Raw genomic sequence first — 15,262 nt, forward strand, 5'->3', positions numbered from 1 at the left:
CCCCTGCCATTAAACTCGACGTCACTTCCGCCCCAATCCTGCTCTTCGGGCCCCTTCCCGGGCTCGTCCCTTTCGTTTCCCCGCTTTGCTTTGCTTTGCTTTCTCTTTCTGGATGTCATTTCCGGGGAACCGCAAAACATTAATCCGGGAAGGAGGAAGAAGCCGGAGCAGCAAGAGGAAGAACTGGGGAATCTGGAGTCGGGCGTAGAGGTGGGGGGGCTTCTGCTTTCTGTTATCCCTTCTCCGAAAACGGAATGCTGGGGCGTTGAGAGGCTTGTTTTGGGATCGGGACCCAGGCGTCCGGCTCTTCCCGGGCGGAGGAGCTCTGCAAGACAGGCGTGAAAGTTCAGACTTTCCTTCCGCTCAAAGGGAGAGGTTCGGACATTCCACCACGCTGGCCGCCGAAGCTGGTGGGAATCCCCTGGGGTCCGAAAGGAACGATTCGAGGAACTTCCGATAAGTTACTTTTAGAGTCTGCAATTCCCCCGAGCAAACATGGCCTCTGGCTATGTTGTCGGGGGTGGGGTGGGGGAGTTGTAGCCCACAAAAATTAACTTTTCCAAATTCTGACGAGTGAGCCCTGTTGGATTGGAGCAAAGATGCTTCTAGCCCTGTTCTCGACCCTGGCCAGCCAGATGTCTTTGAAAGCATAAGTAGGGTATATAAGGCGATAGCCCTCTTGGTAGTTGTTTTCCACCTGAAGGGAAACATGAAACCTTTCAGGAGAAGTGTAAACATGGATAGGTGATTAAAACTGGATTCTGAACAAAGTTCTCTCTGATAGCCATTAATAGACCTGTCTTACTCTGGGTTTATTTTATTGTATGTTTATTCATTGCTTCCTCCGAAGAGTTTTGAGTGACATGCATGGAGCTCCTTCCTTGCCTCCATTAAAAAAAAAAAGACCCTTACAGCAACACTAACATTAGGCTGAGAGGTGGTGGCTGGCTCAAGGTCCTTGGGGGTAAGCCTTGGGGGATGGGTAAAGTGTGAATTCTTATATCTTCAGGCTGGACACCTTGTGACTTTCCCAATGTTGTTGAACTGCAACTCCCAATAGCCTTTATCAGCAGAGACAGGGGTGAGGGAGTACCAGTCCCAACAAGAGGTGGAAGACACAAATGGCACCAACCTTTTTCACAAGTTACTGGACTGAAACATATGCTAGACCTATAACATTTCACTTTTGTTAGGGAGGTTTATATTATTATACAGCCTTCTACTGAAAGCAAATAGCCTTGAGACAGTAGCCTCAGAAAAAGGGTGACCACCCATCATTTGTTTGATAGATGGATGCACTCATGGATTTATGTATGTTTTGTGTGTATTTTAAAAGCCCTGTTCTTCATCACCCTCTGTTTCCAGGACCTGGCTGGATGAGTGGAGCCCAGCGGGGCTGGAGCTGTGACATGGTGCAGCCAGGCGAGTGCCCAGCCAGTGACTGTGGCATAATGGGGGATGATTCCTCTCTGGGCAAAGCTGCTACCCTTCATCTACCAGCTGAGTTGGCAGGACATGAGGCTGTGCAGCACTTCCTGGCTGAGAATCGAGACCTCAAAGGTAAGAATGAGATTTGAATAGGAAATATCCAGGTAGGTCGATAAGTGGTAAACTTAGTTTAGACTCCTTTAGATTCAGTTCGTGATTTCAGCTGTGTGCATTTCCATTACTGTGTCTGGTACTTTCCTCTTTTGAGTTTCAGTGCCAGACTAACAGTCTGGCTAGGACTGCTTGTCACACCTCTTCTCTCTGATACTGATATCAAACCCCACTTTGTCTTGTCACTTGACTGTTTTGGTTATGGTCTCTTTAAATCACCACAGGAATAAACACATTTTCATTAATTATCTTCAATTATTTGTTCTGTTTCTCTTTCATGGCCATCAGCCTTTAGCTGCTCCTATGAGTGTGTGTATGTAAGGAAGTTCTTCTCTAGCCGGGGGGGGCACTGGTGGTGAAGGCGGGAAAGAGACACGGAGGCTCATCGTAAAATCCAACATTAGAAGTTTTATTGTTTGCAGAACTTGATTCTCTTGGATCAAACGGATCCTGCAACATACAGTCATCCAACAAATGATATCTCTTTGAACGTATAACAGGAGGTATTCCTTGGTCACCTAATAAGGGGCCGGTCCGAATTTCTCACGGTCATTGGGCAGAGGGGGGCACTCCGGACGGCACAGACTGTTCCGCAACAAGGGTGCCTCGCCCAATCTCCCTCCGGAGGTTTCTTCTGAAACTCGGGTCCAGGACGTATTACCCTCCTCCCACCAGGGTAGTTTCGCGGATGCACCGTTACCGTCCATTCTAATAAAACTTTCCTGGCCCTCTAGGGAAGTTCGGATCCGGTAGTAATCCTCCTCCGGTAGCCAAATTAGGGAAACCTGCCGTGGTTCCAACTGGAGTCTCGAACCCAAGCATGGGTTCCGTCTGAACCCCTCGGCTCTTGCTCCTTTCTGGATTTACGTCCGTACAAATTCTAAAAACCCGCACATTTTCCCCCTCTTTTATCTCCTCCCAAACTATCAGATCTAGCTCCTCCCCTCCTTCTTCCACAAGACACACCTCCGTTGGCTTCTCAGTTATCATTTCTGTTTGATCAATGTCAATTAACACCCCTACAGCGCATTCCGCCTCTTCTACTGTGTGTCTTTCCACGGAGGACGGCGCACTCCTCGTTACTCCTTCACAGTGTATTTACACTTTCACTCAAACTCTTATAACATCTTACACATAGCCACCCCTTGGCTATTGAGCTGTGCGCCACTCAGTCTGAATAGAGCAAATAAGGTTTTGTTAAAATAACAGTGTTAAAAATCATTCAGCATGATCCTTTATTCTATTACTTCTTCCCCAGCTCTCTTGACTTCCTTCTCAAACCCCAGACTCCAAAACCACCCTCTTCCCATCTTTCTACACCAGACGAAAGTCTCCTAAATAAGACTCTAATCTGCCTGCTCCTTATCTAGTTTCTCTCCCAGCCAATCAAAACCATTCTTACCAACGTTCCATGCTCCTCACTTACCCCCTCCCACCACATATTTACAAAACCCTATTAAAATACATTTAAATATAATCAGACATCACACTTCTATTCTAATTTCTACTTAAATTTAGTCATGCCTGAAAATTATATTTAGGAAGTAAACCTGTCCAATTAGGCTAAACGAGATGTGGCTAATGGAAGCAGCAAGGTGTATGTGTGAAACCACAGCAGTAAAATTACATCCAAAGATGGGAGGAGATCTTAACTTTTTTTTTTTAATAAACTGAACTGGAATTCTTGTGAAAACACCAATACTTGTTACCTTCCCACACCTTAATAAAAATCAGCATAGGAGCTAAAATAGGTTGAATGTTCCTTGTTCTAAGTAGTTAGGACAAGGAGGTTCCGTGCATGCTGTTTTAATTTCCGTATTTTTTGTAGCAGAAATTTCAGGTGGATTATCATTTGTCTCTTTTCCCTTTTAAATAAACCAACAAGAGCCATTAAGCTCTTTGGTTTCAGCAGAGGAGAGCTAGAGAGCCCTGGTCAACCTCAAGCTGCCTGCTCTATTTCTGTATATAGAGGAGGGGTGTGGGGCATGGTCCTGCCTGGCATGGAATTCCTACAAGACTAGTCTTGGCAGAAATAGCAGTATCTTTGTTAATTTTCAACTTTCAATTTGAGCTGACTCACATTTAACATGTCATAGGGAAGAAGACTTAATATAACTCTGTCCAGAAATTAGTGACTCCAGTGAAGGGACAAACCAGGGGAATTGGGAGCAATTAAAACAGAGCTGATCTTGTTTACAGTCTGGACATTGTGGTTGTGAAATATTTAATGCCTGTATTGCAATGGAGAAGGGGACGACAGAGGATGAGATGGATGGACAGGGTCATCGAAGCGACCAACATGAATTTGGTACCAAACTCCGGGAGGCAGTGGAAGACAGGAGGGCCTGGCGTGCTCTGGTCCATGGGGTCACGAAGAGTCGGACACGACTTAACGACTAAACAACAACAACAAAAATTGCGATGGAAGTAGAATCAGCCTGTATCAGTCTACACACAGCAGCATGTAGGGAAGTAGTCAGCACTCTCCCAGACCTTAAGTTATAGCAGCCCAGAGAAGTCATATACAAATAAGCTATTCTCACCTTCCACATCATTTACTTCTGTGGTCAAGATTTTGTGTATTAACTAGAATGGAGGTGGAGAATGATTAGTGGAGGCTGGTGTGGTGTCTTCTTTATTAGTATTGTGCCTTTTCTGTAGTATGCTCAAGGTAGTGTACAGGGCTCTTGTCCCCTTCCTTTTATCTTCGCCATCACCATCACAACAGTCCTGTGAGGTAGATCAGGGATAGAGCAACTGGACCAGATCACCCAGTGAGTTTCATGACCTTGTGTGGATTAGAACCTGAACCTTTCAATTCCCTGTGCAGCCCTATAGACACTACAGGAGAATTGGTTTTAAGACTGGCACAATTTTTTATTTGTGAAGGTGAGTTGCCTTGTACATTTCTCTAGTCTTTCCTAATCCTTTGATTCAAATAGTCTGGTCCTCAGTATATTTCATAGTGCTTAGGATTTTTGTCTCATTCAATTTGAGAATGGGTTGTGATGCCTCTGAAATTGAGAAGTAGGTTCTCAAAAAAAGGGAGCACTGCAGTCTTCCTGCAGAGTAAAGGAAGGCTTTGGCAGGAACGTGGGATATTTTTCTTCTTCCTCCCATTCATTTCATGCCTATAAGCAAAAAGGATGTCATGATTCTGACCTCCAAGAGGAAGCCAGAACCTTGATCTCACCAACATCTCCTGTCTGTGTTCTGTGTGCAGAAGCCATACGGCAGAGTAACCACATGCTACGGGAACGCTATCAGGAGTTCCTGCAATTCCAGGTTTCCCACAAAGAGGAGAAGGAGTTCCTCATGCACAAGTTCCAGGAAGCTCGACTTGTGGTGGAAAATTTGCACTCGGAACGCACTGGGCTGAAAAAGCAGCTGAAGCAGGCTGTCCAGGAACTGGAGCAACTGAAGATGAAACTGGTAACAGGGAGGGCCAAGGATTGGGTTGGGGTGCCTTTAGCTTTTTGGGACGATAACAGGACAATGTGTATGTATACAGTTATCAAAGACATAAGGGCCTAGGAAAGATACTGAAACCATTTAGAGTATTTTTTGTTTATTGGATTTATTTTTATTTTTTATTTCTGGCCACAGTCAGCTTCCCAGCCGTTTTCCTTCCAGCCGGAGAAGTCTGAAGCACAAGAGGAGCCAGACACAGTGACCTTAACTCAAGACGTAGATGTGCTTGCTGTGGTAAGAGCAAGGGACAATGCATCCATCTTGTGCGGCTGTCCCCACCAGATGATTTCCAGTTGTCTTAGAACATCAACAACTCTCATGCTGACCATGCTGGCTGGGCATGAAGAGAACTCTAGTCAATTGTAGATGTGCCATTCTTCTCCTCCTCCTTTTCTTTTTCTTGTTTTGGACTGCAGATCCAATAATTCTCCCTTCTGAGTGTTCCACATTCCAGATGTGCTCCTGAGTTGTGCTCACCTGGAGAAAAGCGGGGCAAGAACAAAGGAACTTCCTTTTTCTAACAGACAGCTAAGATGAAGTTGGGCCAAGCCTTCCAACCTGGCCTTTCTCCAAGTGAACACAATTTAGGTGTAGGTCTGGCAGGTTGAATTCTGGGATTGGGAGTGCAAAAGACCTAAGAGTCAAACACACGTCGAAGGTGCTAGGTTGTGGAAGGCTGAACTCAATGCATAGGTAAACTTGATGAAAAGTGGAAGTGAAGAGACAGCTTATATACAGTGGTGCCTCACTTAGCGATTGCCTCGTTTAACGATGTATTTGCTTAGCGATGAGGTTTTTGGAGCGATCTTGCACTTCGTTTAGCGATGTTTCCAATGGGGAAATTTCGTATAGCGATGTTCGGGACCTTGCTTCGCTTAGCGATGATAGTTTAGGTCCCCCTGTTTCGCTTAGCTATGTTTTTGACAGCTCCATTTTTGCTATTTTTAAAAGGTGTTAAATTGTTTTAAAAGGGTTTAGAGTGCTTGAAATCATTAGTGCACTTAATAAACCCTTTGTTAACCAAATTTGGCTTCGTTCTGACTCTTTTTGAATTTTTGGTGATTTTTTTTCTCCCCCATTGAAATGCATTGAAAAGGTTTCAATGCATTCCAATGGGGGAACCGCGTTTCGCTTAGCAATGTTTTCCCATAGCGATGAATTTTTTGGAACCAATTAAAATTGTTAAGCGAGGCACCACTGTAACTGTAGTTAACTGTATTTTCATAGATGTCCTGATGCAGGTTCTTAGTCTAGAGACCAGAGGGAGGCATCAAGTCTTCCAAAGACATTTCTTTCTTTCTTTAGCAAAAGTGGCCTTTTTCTGCTCTTAGAAGCCTCCACTTTCCACCTAATATGAAAAAAAGTGAATTCTGAAGCACCATTCCTGGCACTTCCTGTTACTTTTTAAACAAACAAACAAAATGGCCAAAAAAAAATGACGTTTATGACCCCAGTACAGTCCATGGGGATCTTGGGAGCAAAAGGTTTGCCTCATGAGCCCCTTGAAATTGCCCCACCTACCACAGACTGTGTTCAAAGGGTTCAACTTTGTGATCCAGCAGGGTTAACTTGCTTTACAATCCCCCCCCCCCCCCCGGCCACTGGGCATGTTCTTCACCCCTTCCTTGCTACTTTTCCAGGTTCCAGAGATGCCACAGCAAAAAAGGGGACTCTTTGAGAAGGATTTGAAGGAGCTTCAGGAAGCCAACGAGGCTTTGCAGAAAGAGAAGTTGGCCTTGCAAGCAGAGGTCAGAGCACTGAAACAAGCAGCCAAGTCTACATTGCTTGTAGAAGAACCTGAAGTAAAGACGGAAGCAAATGTAGGTGGAATGAGCAGCACATGAATGTGGGCCGGACCAAGGGCGGGCAGTGGGGATAAAGCTCATGCAGGGTTCCCCATAGCAGTAAAAAAAAAAAAGAGTACAAGGAGCAATGACTGGACCTGGTAACGTTGAGCTCGTGATGTTCTCTGCTTCCCTTCCTAGGAGAATGGACTTCTTCCAGTAGACCATCCCTTGGAGTTGGATTCCACACAGAGGTCAGGAGACAGGTAAGTTGCATGGGAGGGAAAAGCAGAGGAAGTGAGCTCCATAGACCAAACTTGGTAGGTTTGTGTGGTGTTTTTTTTTTTTTTTTTAAGATTTATGTGCTACCTTTTGATCCAGGTTATTAGGATGGTTTACAACAGGATATTAAAAATATTCAACAAACTAAGCAATGCAGAAAACTAAACATAAATATAAAAGAAGCATCAAGATACATGGGCCAGTCTAAAATGACTCGGTGGACATTTAAAAGCCTGAAAATCGAAAGTATGTTAGTTGTCACCAGGCAAGGCTCTGTCGGGAGATTATTCCAAAGACAAGGTGCCACCACTGAAAAGGACCTTTTCTTGGTATCCTCTTGTTCTGTCAGATGGTTGGGGAACATAGAGAAGATGATGATCTTGAAATGGTAGTCTTATTTAAATACCTTGGAGCTTAAGCCAGGCTACTTCCAGTTTGCAGGCCACGGTCTGTAGTGCAGGGAAGAAGAGTGTCTGGCCTTTGGAGGCCGAAGGACTGCAGCTCTCTTAACTTCTTGCTGTTGACTAGGCAGGCTATAGGCTGATAGAAGCTGCAGCCAACAGCTTGTGGAGGGCAACACATTCCCCATTCATTCTCATGCTGTATTTGGTATGAGAAATGGGGCTTGGGGTTTTTTTGGACTCCCAGTCGCTCAGTTTGCCCTGAATCCCCCAGGCAGAATTCTGGGAAATGGAGCCCCAAACAGAGTGATAAAGGAGTGTTGCATATTACCATCGCTCCCATCTGCAAATTTCTTCTTTGAAAAACAGGGAAACTGCTCTAATGCTTCCTAGGAGTTGTAAGGCTTTATGGATGGAGTAGTCTCAGTGTCTCCTAGGTTGTATAGAGCACTGGTTCTTAACCTTGGGTTACTCAGGAGTTTTGGACTGCAACTCCCAGAAGCCTTCACCACCAATTGTGCTGGCTGGGGTTTCTGGGAGTTGCAGTTCAAAAACATCCGAGTAACAAAGGTTAAGAACCACTGGTATAGAGGATGCCTCCCACAGAACTACCCAACCAACGAAGCCTTGTATCTTTGCATGTAGGTGCTCTCTTGCTCAAAGTTGATTAAGGGGTTTTTCAAGTGTTGATGCTGCAAATCAGGTAATCAGCAGGCTTTGCAAAGTCACAACATGCAATCGGTTTTCACAGAAAGAGTCCTGGTGCGGACAAGGCTGAGCAGCTATGCAAGAAGTTGAAGGAGGCAGAAGATGAGTAAGTTTGTGATGTGATAGCATTACTTTCTAAGGTAGGCACAGCCGTTAATTTTTCAAAGGTAGTACAGAAAGATGCATTTAGTTAGTTATTTACCCACCTTGCCTTTCTCCTTGAAAAGGACCCAAGGCAATGGAAGACAATATTTAAAAAAACAATGGGTATGCAATGGTGGTTAACATAATTAAAAGACAATATTTAAAATTACGAACAATAAATAAGGAGGCATCTTACAACATTAACCGGCACTATTAGGGCAAAGATCAATAAGTACACAAAAAAGTCACTCTAAAAAATGGAAAACACTAATAGTACTAAAAATCCAGTCAAAGCAATATTATATAACAATCTATCTAAAAATCACACACAGGTAGCTGGTTTACTGAGGCAAGGCTTGCCTGAAGAGAAGGTCCTTTGCCTGCTTGCATAAGGAGAGCATAGATGGGACCAGTCTGGTCTCCTGTGGGAGGGAGTTCCAAAGTCTTGGAGCAGCCACAGAGAAAGCTCTCTCCTGTGCCCCCTTCAGACACACCTGTGCATGAAGGTGGCAGGACCAAGAGGGGCCTCTCCTGATGATCTTAACACCTGAGCTGACTCATAATCAGAGATATCTAGCTGATACCATGGTGACAAAAGCTTCACAGAGCTGCAGCAGAGCAACGGAGGTTCACGAATTCATTGCTCAGTGATACAAGCTGCCTAGAGTGGTCTTATAGACCAGATGGGCGGGGTATAAAGCAAATAAATAAATAAATAAATAAATAAATAAATAAATAAATAAATAAATAAATAAATAAATAAATAAATAAATAAAATACAATTGGCGATGGTTAGAACTGAAATGACTAGAACAGATGGCATGTTCGTTCATGATGGCCAGGGGGCGAATGTCTTCCATTTGTCCTGTTATTTCAAACTTGCCCCTCCAGGAGTTCAGCCCTTCGTCAGCAGCTGGTGTTAGCCAGAGAGGAGCTGGCCTACACGGCAGCACGGGAGCAGGAGACCCAACAGCAGCTGCAAACACTTGGCAAGCAGTTGGAGGTAATGGGGCACCCAGCTCCTTGGGTGGGGGTGTCTTCCCCCAAGTGGAGGCTCCTGATTATCTCCATTCAGAGGTACTCACCATTTTCATCCATTTTCTATTACAGCAAGTTGGAGACGACAGGGCCACAGTAAAGGCTCAGGTGACTTCCCTTCTGGCGGAGCTGGCGGAGAGTCAAAAGCGCCTGGATACGTCCATAAAGGAAAAGGAAGGGCTGGAGGAGAAGTGAGAGCAATATTTGTGTGGTTTGGTGGTGTTGCTGGGAGGTGGTTGGAGGTGGGGTCTTTTGGCCTGCAGTGATGCAGACATTATGGCACAATGACCTGAGACCACTCTGGGACAGGGAAGTTGCCTCTACTGCCTCTTCTCCTCTAGCACCCTGATTTCAAACTGGAAGAGATCTCTCTGAGTAACCCTTGTTCTGCCAAGGGATAGAATTTGTTCTGTATGGAGTCTCCCTAAATTGGACTGATTATCCTGTGCCTTCTCGAAACTGTGGAAGATCTTAGCTGCTTGAATGCCCAAAACAGGGCTTTTCTGGATCTGGGAGAAGCCACTCATCTTGAAACCCTACAGGAGGCAGGTTCAACCGCTCCTTATTTTCCACAGTTGTAACAAGACATTCTTCAAGCGGCAGAAAGCGCTTCTGGTCTTCCCACATGCTTTCAGGTTTCCCATAAATTCACAACAGGAACAATGGTAGAAGATGCTGCATTGTTGGAGACGCTTTTTTGATGAATCCGCTCCAGACCCTTGCATTGCTGAAGAGATAGTCAGGTTGCGTCTTTGGGAGTGCAAGTAGCTGTGATGGAAAGATCAGAGAGCCCCCCAGTGGCACGCACTTCCTCAGATGTGGCCCACTTTCCTTACGATGCCACCGAAGGGGACGATGGCAGTAGCGAACATTTTGAGGAAGAAGGAAGAGGTTGTGAGGAAAACTTACTGAATGAAACTATGCTGGATCTGGTGCTTTCATGGTATAGGCTTTTAGTGGGTGATGGGGGATGTATTATCCACTTCAAAATTGAGGCTTAGTCCTTAAAAGGCTAGATGTGGAGGGTTTTTTTGCTATATTCCACAGGGTCCGTAGCGCCGGCGAACGGCTCCAGCAGCTTGAAAGGGAGGCTGAAGCCCGCACCAAGCAACACAGCGTACAAGTTGATCAGTTGCGGTTGCAGGTTCATAACCTAGAAACGGCCCTGCGTGTGGAGCGGCAGAGCGCCACAGAGGAAAAGTGAGTACAGAAGTGGGAGAGGCAGAGCCAAAAGGAAAAAGAGGGCCCTGCGGCTGGAGACTCTCGAGTCCTGTGACAAGTCCCTGTCACCTGCCCTATTTCCCCCTTTCTGACACAGGAGAAAACTAGCACAGCTGCAAGTGGCTTATCACCAACTCTTCCAGGAATATGATGCCCATATCAAAACCAGCATGGAAAATGAGAAGCGGAGCAAGGTTGGAGAAACGGTGTCATTTTAATGAAAAATCTGGCAGTTGTAGAAGTGGAAACTGGAGGGTGGGACAATCATATCCCCTTCTTCTTGATTTTGGGGATGAGGTGGAGGAAGATGTGGGGGTGGGGAGATTGCTCGGGTGTATTTGTGCCTTGCATCTCCTTGAGTGTGAGTGCCATCTCTCTCTGCTCTTCTCAGGGCCTGGACCTGCAGGCTGCTGAACTGTCTCAGCAATTACAGCAGGCTGAGGAGGCTTTGGTGGCCAAGCAGGAGTTTATTGACAAGCTGAAAGAGGAGGCTGAACAGCACAAAGCTGTCATGGAGACTGTGCCCGTTCTCAGGGCACAGGTGAGTAGATGGTGACTGTCTCTCTGTGTAGCAGCCGCCATGCAGGAAGAGGAGGTGGGGTGCCTCTAAGTGAGCACCAGGAGTAAAGTAAGTGCCATCCTATCCTCCTTGCACAGGCTGAAATCTACAAGACAGACTTCTTGGCAGAGCGTCAGGCTCGTGAAAAGCTCCATGAACAGCGAGAGGCCCTGCTAGAGCAACTTGCACAACTGCAAAGAGATAATGAGAAGCTGAAGGCAGACTCTGAGGGTGCCAGTCGGTGAGTAGGTGGTGAATGGACCTGGAATTACAGCCATTTTTGCACCTGGAATTACAGCCATTTTTGGCTCAGTTGCAGTGTTGCTCCTTGTGTTCAATTTTTGGTCATGGGAAAGATGAAAAGGGGGGCTGTAGCAAGAGGTAATACGGCTTCCCATCTTACCACTGCCCTTTTCCAGAGAAGTTGTTAGTACTGCAAACCAATCCGAGTTGTGTTGTCCCTTCCCCAAACAGGGCTCTGATGGAAGAAATGAGGAATCGCCATTCAGAAATGCGTCCTGCTCCTCAGCCAGCAGGTGAGTGTTGCAACTGAATACCTGAGGGCCGAAGACAACCATCCTGTGCACCAAGAGGTGAAATTGGGGTAAAACAAGTAGAAAGACAAACCTGGAAGAATGCAGGGTCCAGGTCCACCTCTTTCGTAAGAAAGATCCAGGGCAAATTATATATAGCAGCCTAGAAGTGCCACAACCAGTCAGCTGAAACAGTTCTGTAATTCCTTGTTTTTGCGAGTGACTACAGTACAGTGTAGGAACTGATTACAAAAGATGATTTGACTGTTCCAGACCATTACTACTAATGGGAGAACATAAATAAAGCCCTGACCTATCTACTTGAAGATCTGTCTAGTTCATGATCCTCTTTCCCACAATGACAAGTGATGTCTCTAGTAAATCCATAAAGATCTGAAGGTAGTAATCCTGCCCTCACTGTTGCCTTCCAGAAACTGATGCTCAGTGGAATATTGCTTTTGAATATGGAGGTTCTATACTGCCCTCATAGTAAATAGCCTTTGGCACACTTGTCCTGCCTCTTGGATTTGTCCAAGCCAGCTAACTAGATGACTTTTAGGCCTTGTGGCGCTGAATTCCATTAGTCTTACATACAAAGTGCTTTTTATCTGTCCTAAATCTATGGGTAAATATGACCAGAGTTCTAGTAGTCTATTTATTTTCCCTGTGCTGTGCGTATCTTGTAGATATATACACACCTTGAAAATAAGCTTCTGTAACTTTATCTGTACCTTATAGGGAAGGTTCTCCAACCAGCTACTAAGGCAAAATGGGTGGCAAATTCCTATCTGCAGAATTTCTCAAGGGCTTGGGCCAGGTTTACTGTCGGCAGGCAGAACTGGGTTTCTTTCGTTACTGCTAAGTTCTTTTTTGAGGATTTGGCGCAACTCCAGACCCTTGAGTTTTGCCCACTTTGCAGCTGATAGCCTTTGTTTGAGATGTGGGTTGCCAGCACTGTACCAAAGATGCATGCACCAGAAATGTACAGTGGTGCCCCACTTGACGATGATAATGCATTTCAGGAAAATCGCTGTTAAGTGAGATCGTCAAGCGGAAAAAAACACATTGGAATGCATTGAAAACCAGTCAATGCGTTCCAGTGGGGAAAATACCTCATCGTCCAGTGAAGATCCTCCATAGGGTGGCCATTTTGGGATCCCTGTCTTGCGAACAATTGGTCCGGAAAACAGCGGGGAGCCATTTTGCAAACCGCCGATCAGCTGTTTCTAATCGTCGTCTAGCGAAAAAACGGTTCCCGAAGCAGGGAACTATTCATCGTAAAGCGAAAAAACACCATAGAAACATCGTTTTGCGATCGCTATAGCGATCACAAAAAAGTCATTGTAAAGTGATTTCGTCATCAAGTGGGGTCATTGTCAAGCGGGGTACCACTGTATATTAAAGGCGTTAGAATACAAGAAAGTTAATTTTAAACACCATTCCAATTCTTGGTATGAAAATTACCTTCAGTTATTGACCTTAGTATTTCTTTCTTGGTTGGTTTGTGCTAGTTCAGACCCCATCTGTATCTGTGAAACTAAAATATTTTCTCTGATTATACGTCACTGCACAATACTTACAGGGAACCTCATCTGTCAGTTGGTTACATATTCACATTTGGAGATGCTTTCCAAGATCCTGTTTTAATCTGATTTTCCATTCACTATTGTAAATTCTCCTCTCCAAACCTCAGTGTTACTGATCAATCACTTTTCATTCAGGAACAAGTTAAATAGCAGTGGTCCCCAGTATGTCCAGCAGTAGCCATTCATGGCATGCTTCTCTCCATTATAGGAGCTGGCCATTTACCCCAAGTTCCTCTTTATCCAATTACTAATCCTAAGAGGATCTGCCCTCTTATCTCCTGCCTGTTTCCTTAGGAAACTGAGGCCTTTGATAAGGATTTTGTCAAAACCACTGTGGAAGTACAGCTATACAATGTGGCTTCACTTCATCTTCATGCTTGCTAAAATTTCTTTTAGAATTAGTACTCTGCCTGCCACTCTTCTGCTAAATAAAGTGACTGCAGTAATAATGCATGTGATATTTATCAGTAAAGTCTAAATGTTCAGCTAGTCACCTCTATTTGACTTGGTTCTTCAACTGCATTTCCATGAGTTGAGGGCAACAGGTCCATGGTGAAGACAGATGCCAAAAAACCCAAAAACAAAAATGTAGCCCCATTGTTCTGATTTTTAAAAAGCACTTTGCTCCTTTGATCTCTGATATCCAATATCCTATTGATGGTTTCAAGCTATCAGTATTATTTCCAAATAATGTGGCTCTTTTTAAAAATGCTGCATTTCATTCACTTTATTGTTCTCCTTCATTTGGACAAGATTTCTTTTTGAAGAAAGCCTACTTGGCTGGATAGTGATTGTTTAGCAGTCATAGTGCCATCTTGTTCAATTGTGGTACAGATTGCACTTCTTTTTCACCCTCTAAGCCTGCTGAAATGATTTGTCCCTCCTTGTTTTCTCCTTCAAATTTCTTTAAAATCAAGGAAAAGCAACTTGTGATCCTCTAGATATTTTCAGGATTGCAACCCTTAGCATTATTAGCTATGTTGCATAAGGTCAATAGGATGTGGAGAGCCATAAGGTGTTCAACCCTGTTTTAAGCTTCTGCAGTAACTCACAACTGTTACCAAACATGTAGCCATCAGTGTTAGCTAGGAAGGGAACGAGATGCCAGGTTTTGCGCTTCTTAACCCATTCTCCTTTGTCATTCCAGCTTTCCTGATGGGTGCCAATACATTCCATCCCCCGATGATTACAGGGCACAGGCAAAGCATTGCTGAGGAACAGCCTCACTTCAGTTGCCCCAAGTGCCAGTACAGAGCTCCAGACATGGACACGCTACAGATCCATGTGATGGACTGCATCCAGTGACACTGATGAAGGAAGGAGGGAGGGTTCCAGTTTGTGATGTGCTTCTGCTGCATTGCCTTAAACATGACCAGTGGTTCAGATGTTGACAAGAGAGAGAGAAAGAGGACCCTGGCACAAGGATCATGGACTGTTTAACCCCGCCCCCCATGTATGTTATTAATTTTCCTCCTATGAGAATGGTTGAGCCTTTTGCTGTCCTTCTTCAGGGTCTGGCTACCCTAGCCATGGGAAAAGGGGATTTGCACTATTTGGGGTTTGTGTGAAAGAATGTTAAATACTGATAAGTTCCTCTTGGTAACTTTCCTTTTCAACGTGAAAAGAGGATTGCCCTCTTCTCCATGAAGATGGATAGTTCTTGTTTCCTAGGTCACAGGAGGAATCCCCCAGGTCTGCCCTAACTGTGCCTTAGACATTTCTTCAGCCAAGCTGTGATGAGGCAGACCATGCACAGAGTAGTACAAAAGGGGGGGTCTTCTAAGAGGCTGCTTGTTATGCCTAGTTACCACTTCGCCTGCAGTATGAAGAGCCATTGTATGTTCTTACTTTTATCTCAAGTCAATTAAAGCAAAGTTCAAGATCAACAATGACTTCCCAACTTATACCAAGAAACACTCCATCCTTCTGACATCTC

The 15,262-nt window shown here is 44.8% G+C and overlaps 1 protein-coding gene across 1 annotated transcript; it reads left to right on the plus strand.

Moving 5' to 3' along the window:
- The first annotated feature begins 23 nt into the window (after nt 1–23).
- IKBKG (inhibitor of nuclear factor kappa B kinase regulatory subunit gamma) lies at nt 24–15,215 on the plus strand. The gene is made up of 15 exons (XM_020812092.3): nt 24–210; nt 1,366–1,560; nt 4,823–5,031; nt 5,206–5,304; nt 6,711–6,890; nt 7,056–7,120; nt 8,289–8,351; nt 9,281–9,392; nt 9,500–9,618; nt 10,475–10,627; nt 10,746–10,842; nt 11,040–11,189; nt 11,306–11,448; nt 11,682–11,743; nt 14,474–15,215. The coding sequence occupies exons 2-15, from the start codon at nt 1,377–1,379 to the stop codon at nt 14,629–14,631; spliced, it is 1,794 nt and encodes a 597-aa protein (XP_020667751.3). The 5' UTR covers nt 24–210; nt 1,366–1,376; the 3' UTR covers nt 14,632–15,215.
- Nucleotides 15,216–15,262: the final 47 nt, after the last annotated feature.

The sequence above is a fragment of the Pogona vitticeps genome, chromosome 2, assembly GCF_051106095.1.
Source record: "Pogona vitticeps strain Pit_001003342236 chromosome 2, PviZW2.1, whole genome shotgun sequence".
Classification (NCBI taxonomy): domain Eukaryota; kingdom Metazoa; phylum Chordata; class Lepidosauria; order Squamata; family Agamidae; genus Pogona; species Pogona vitticeps.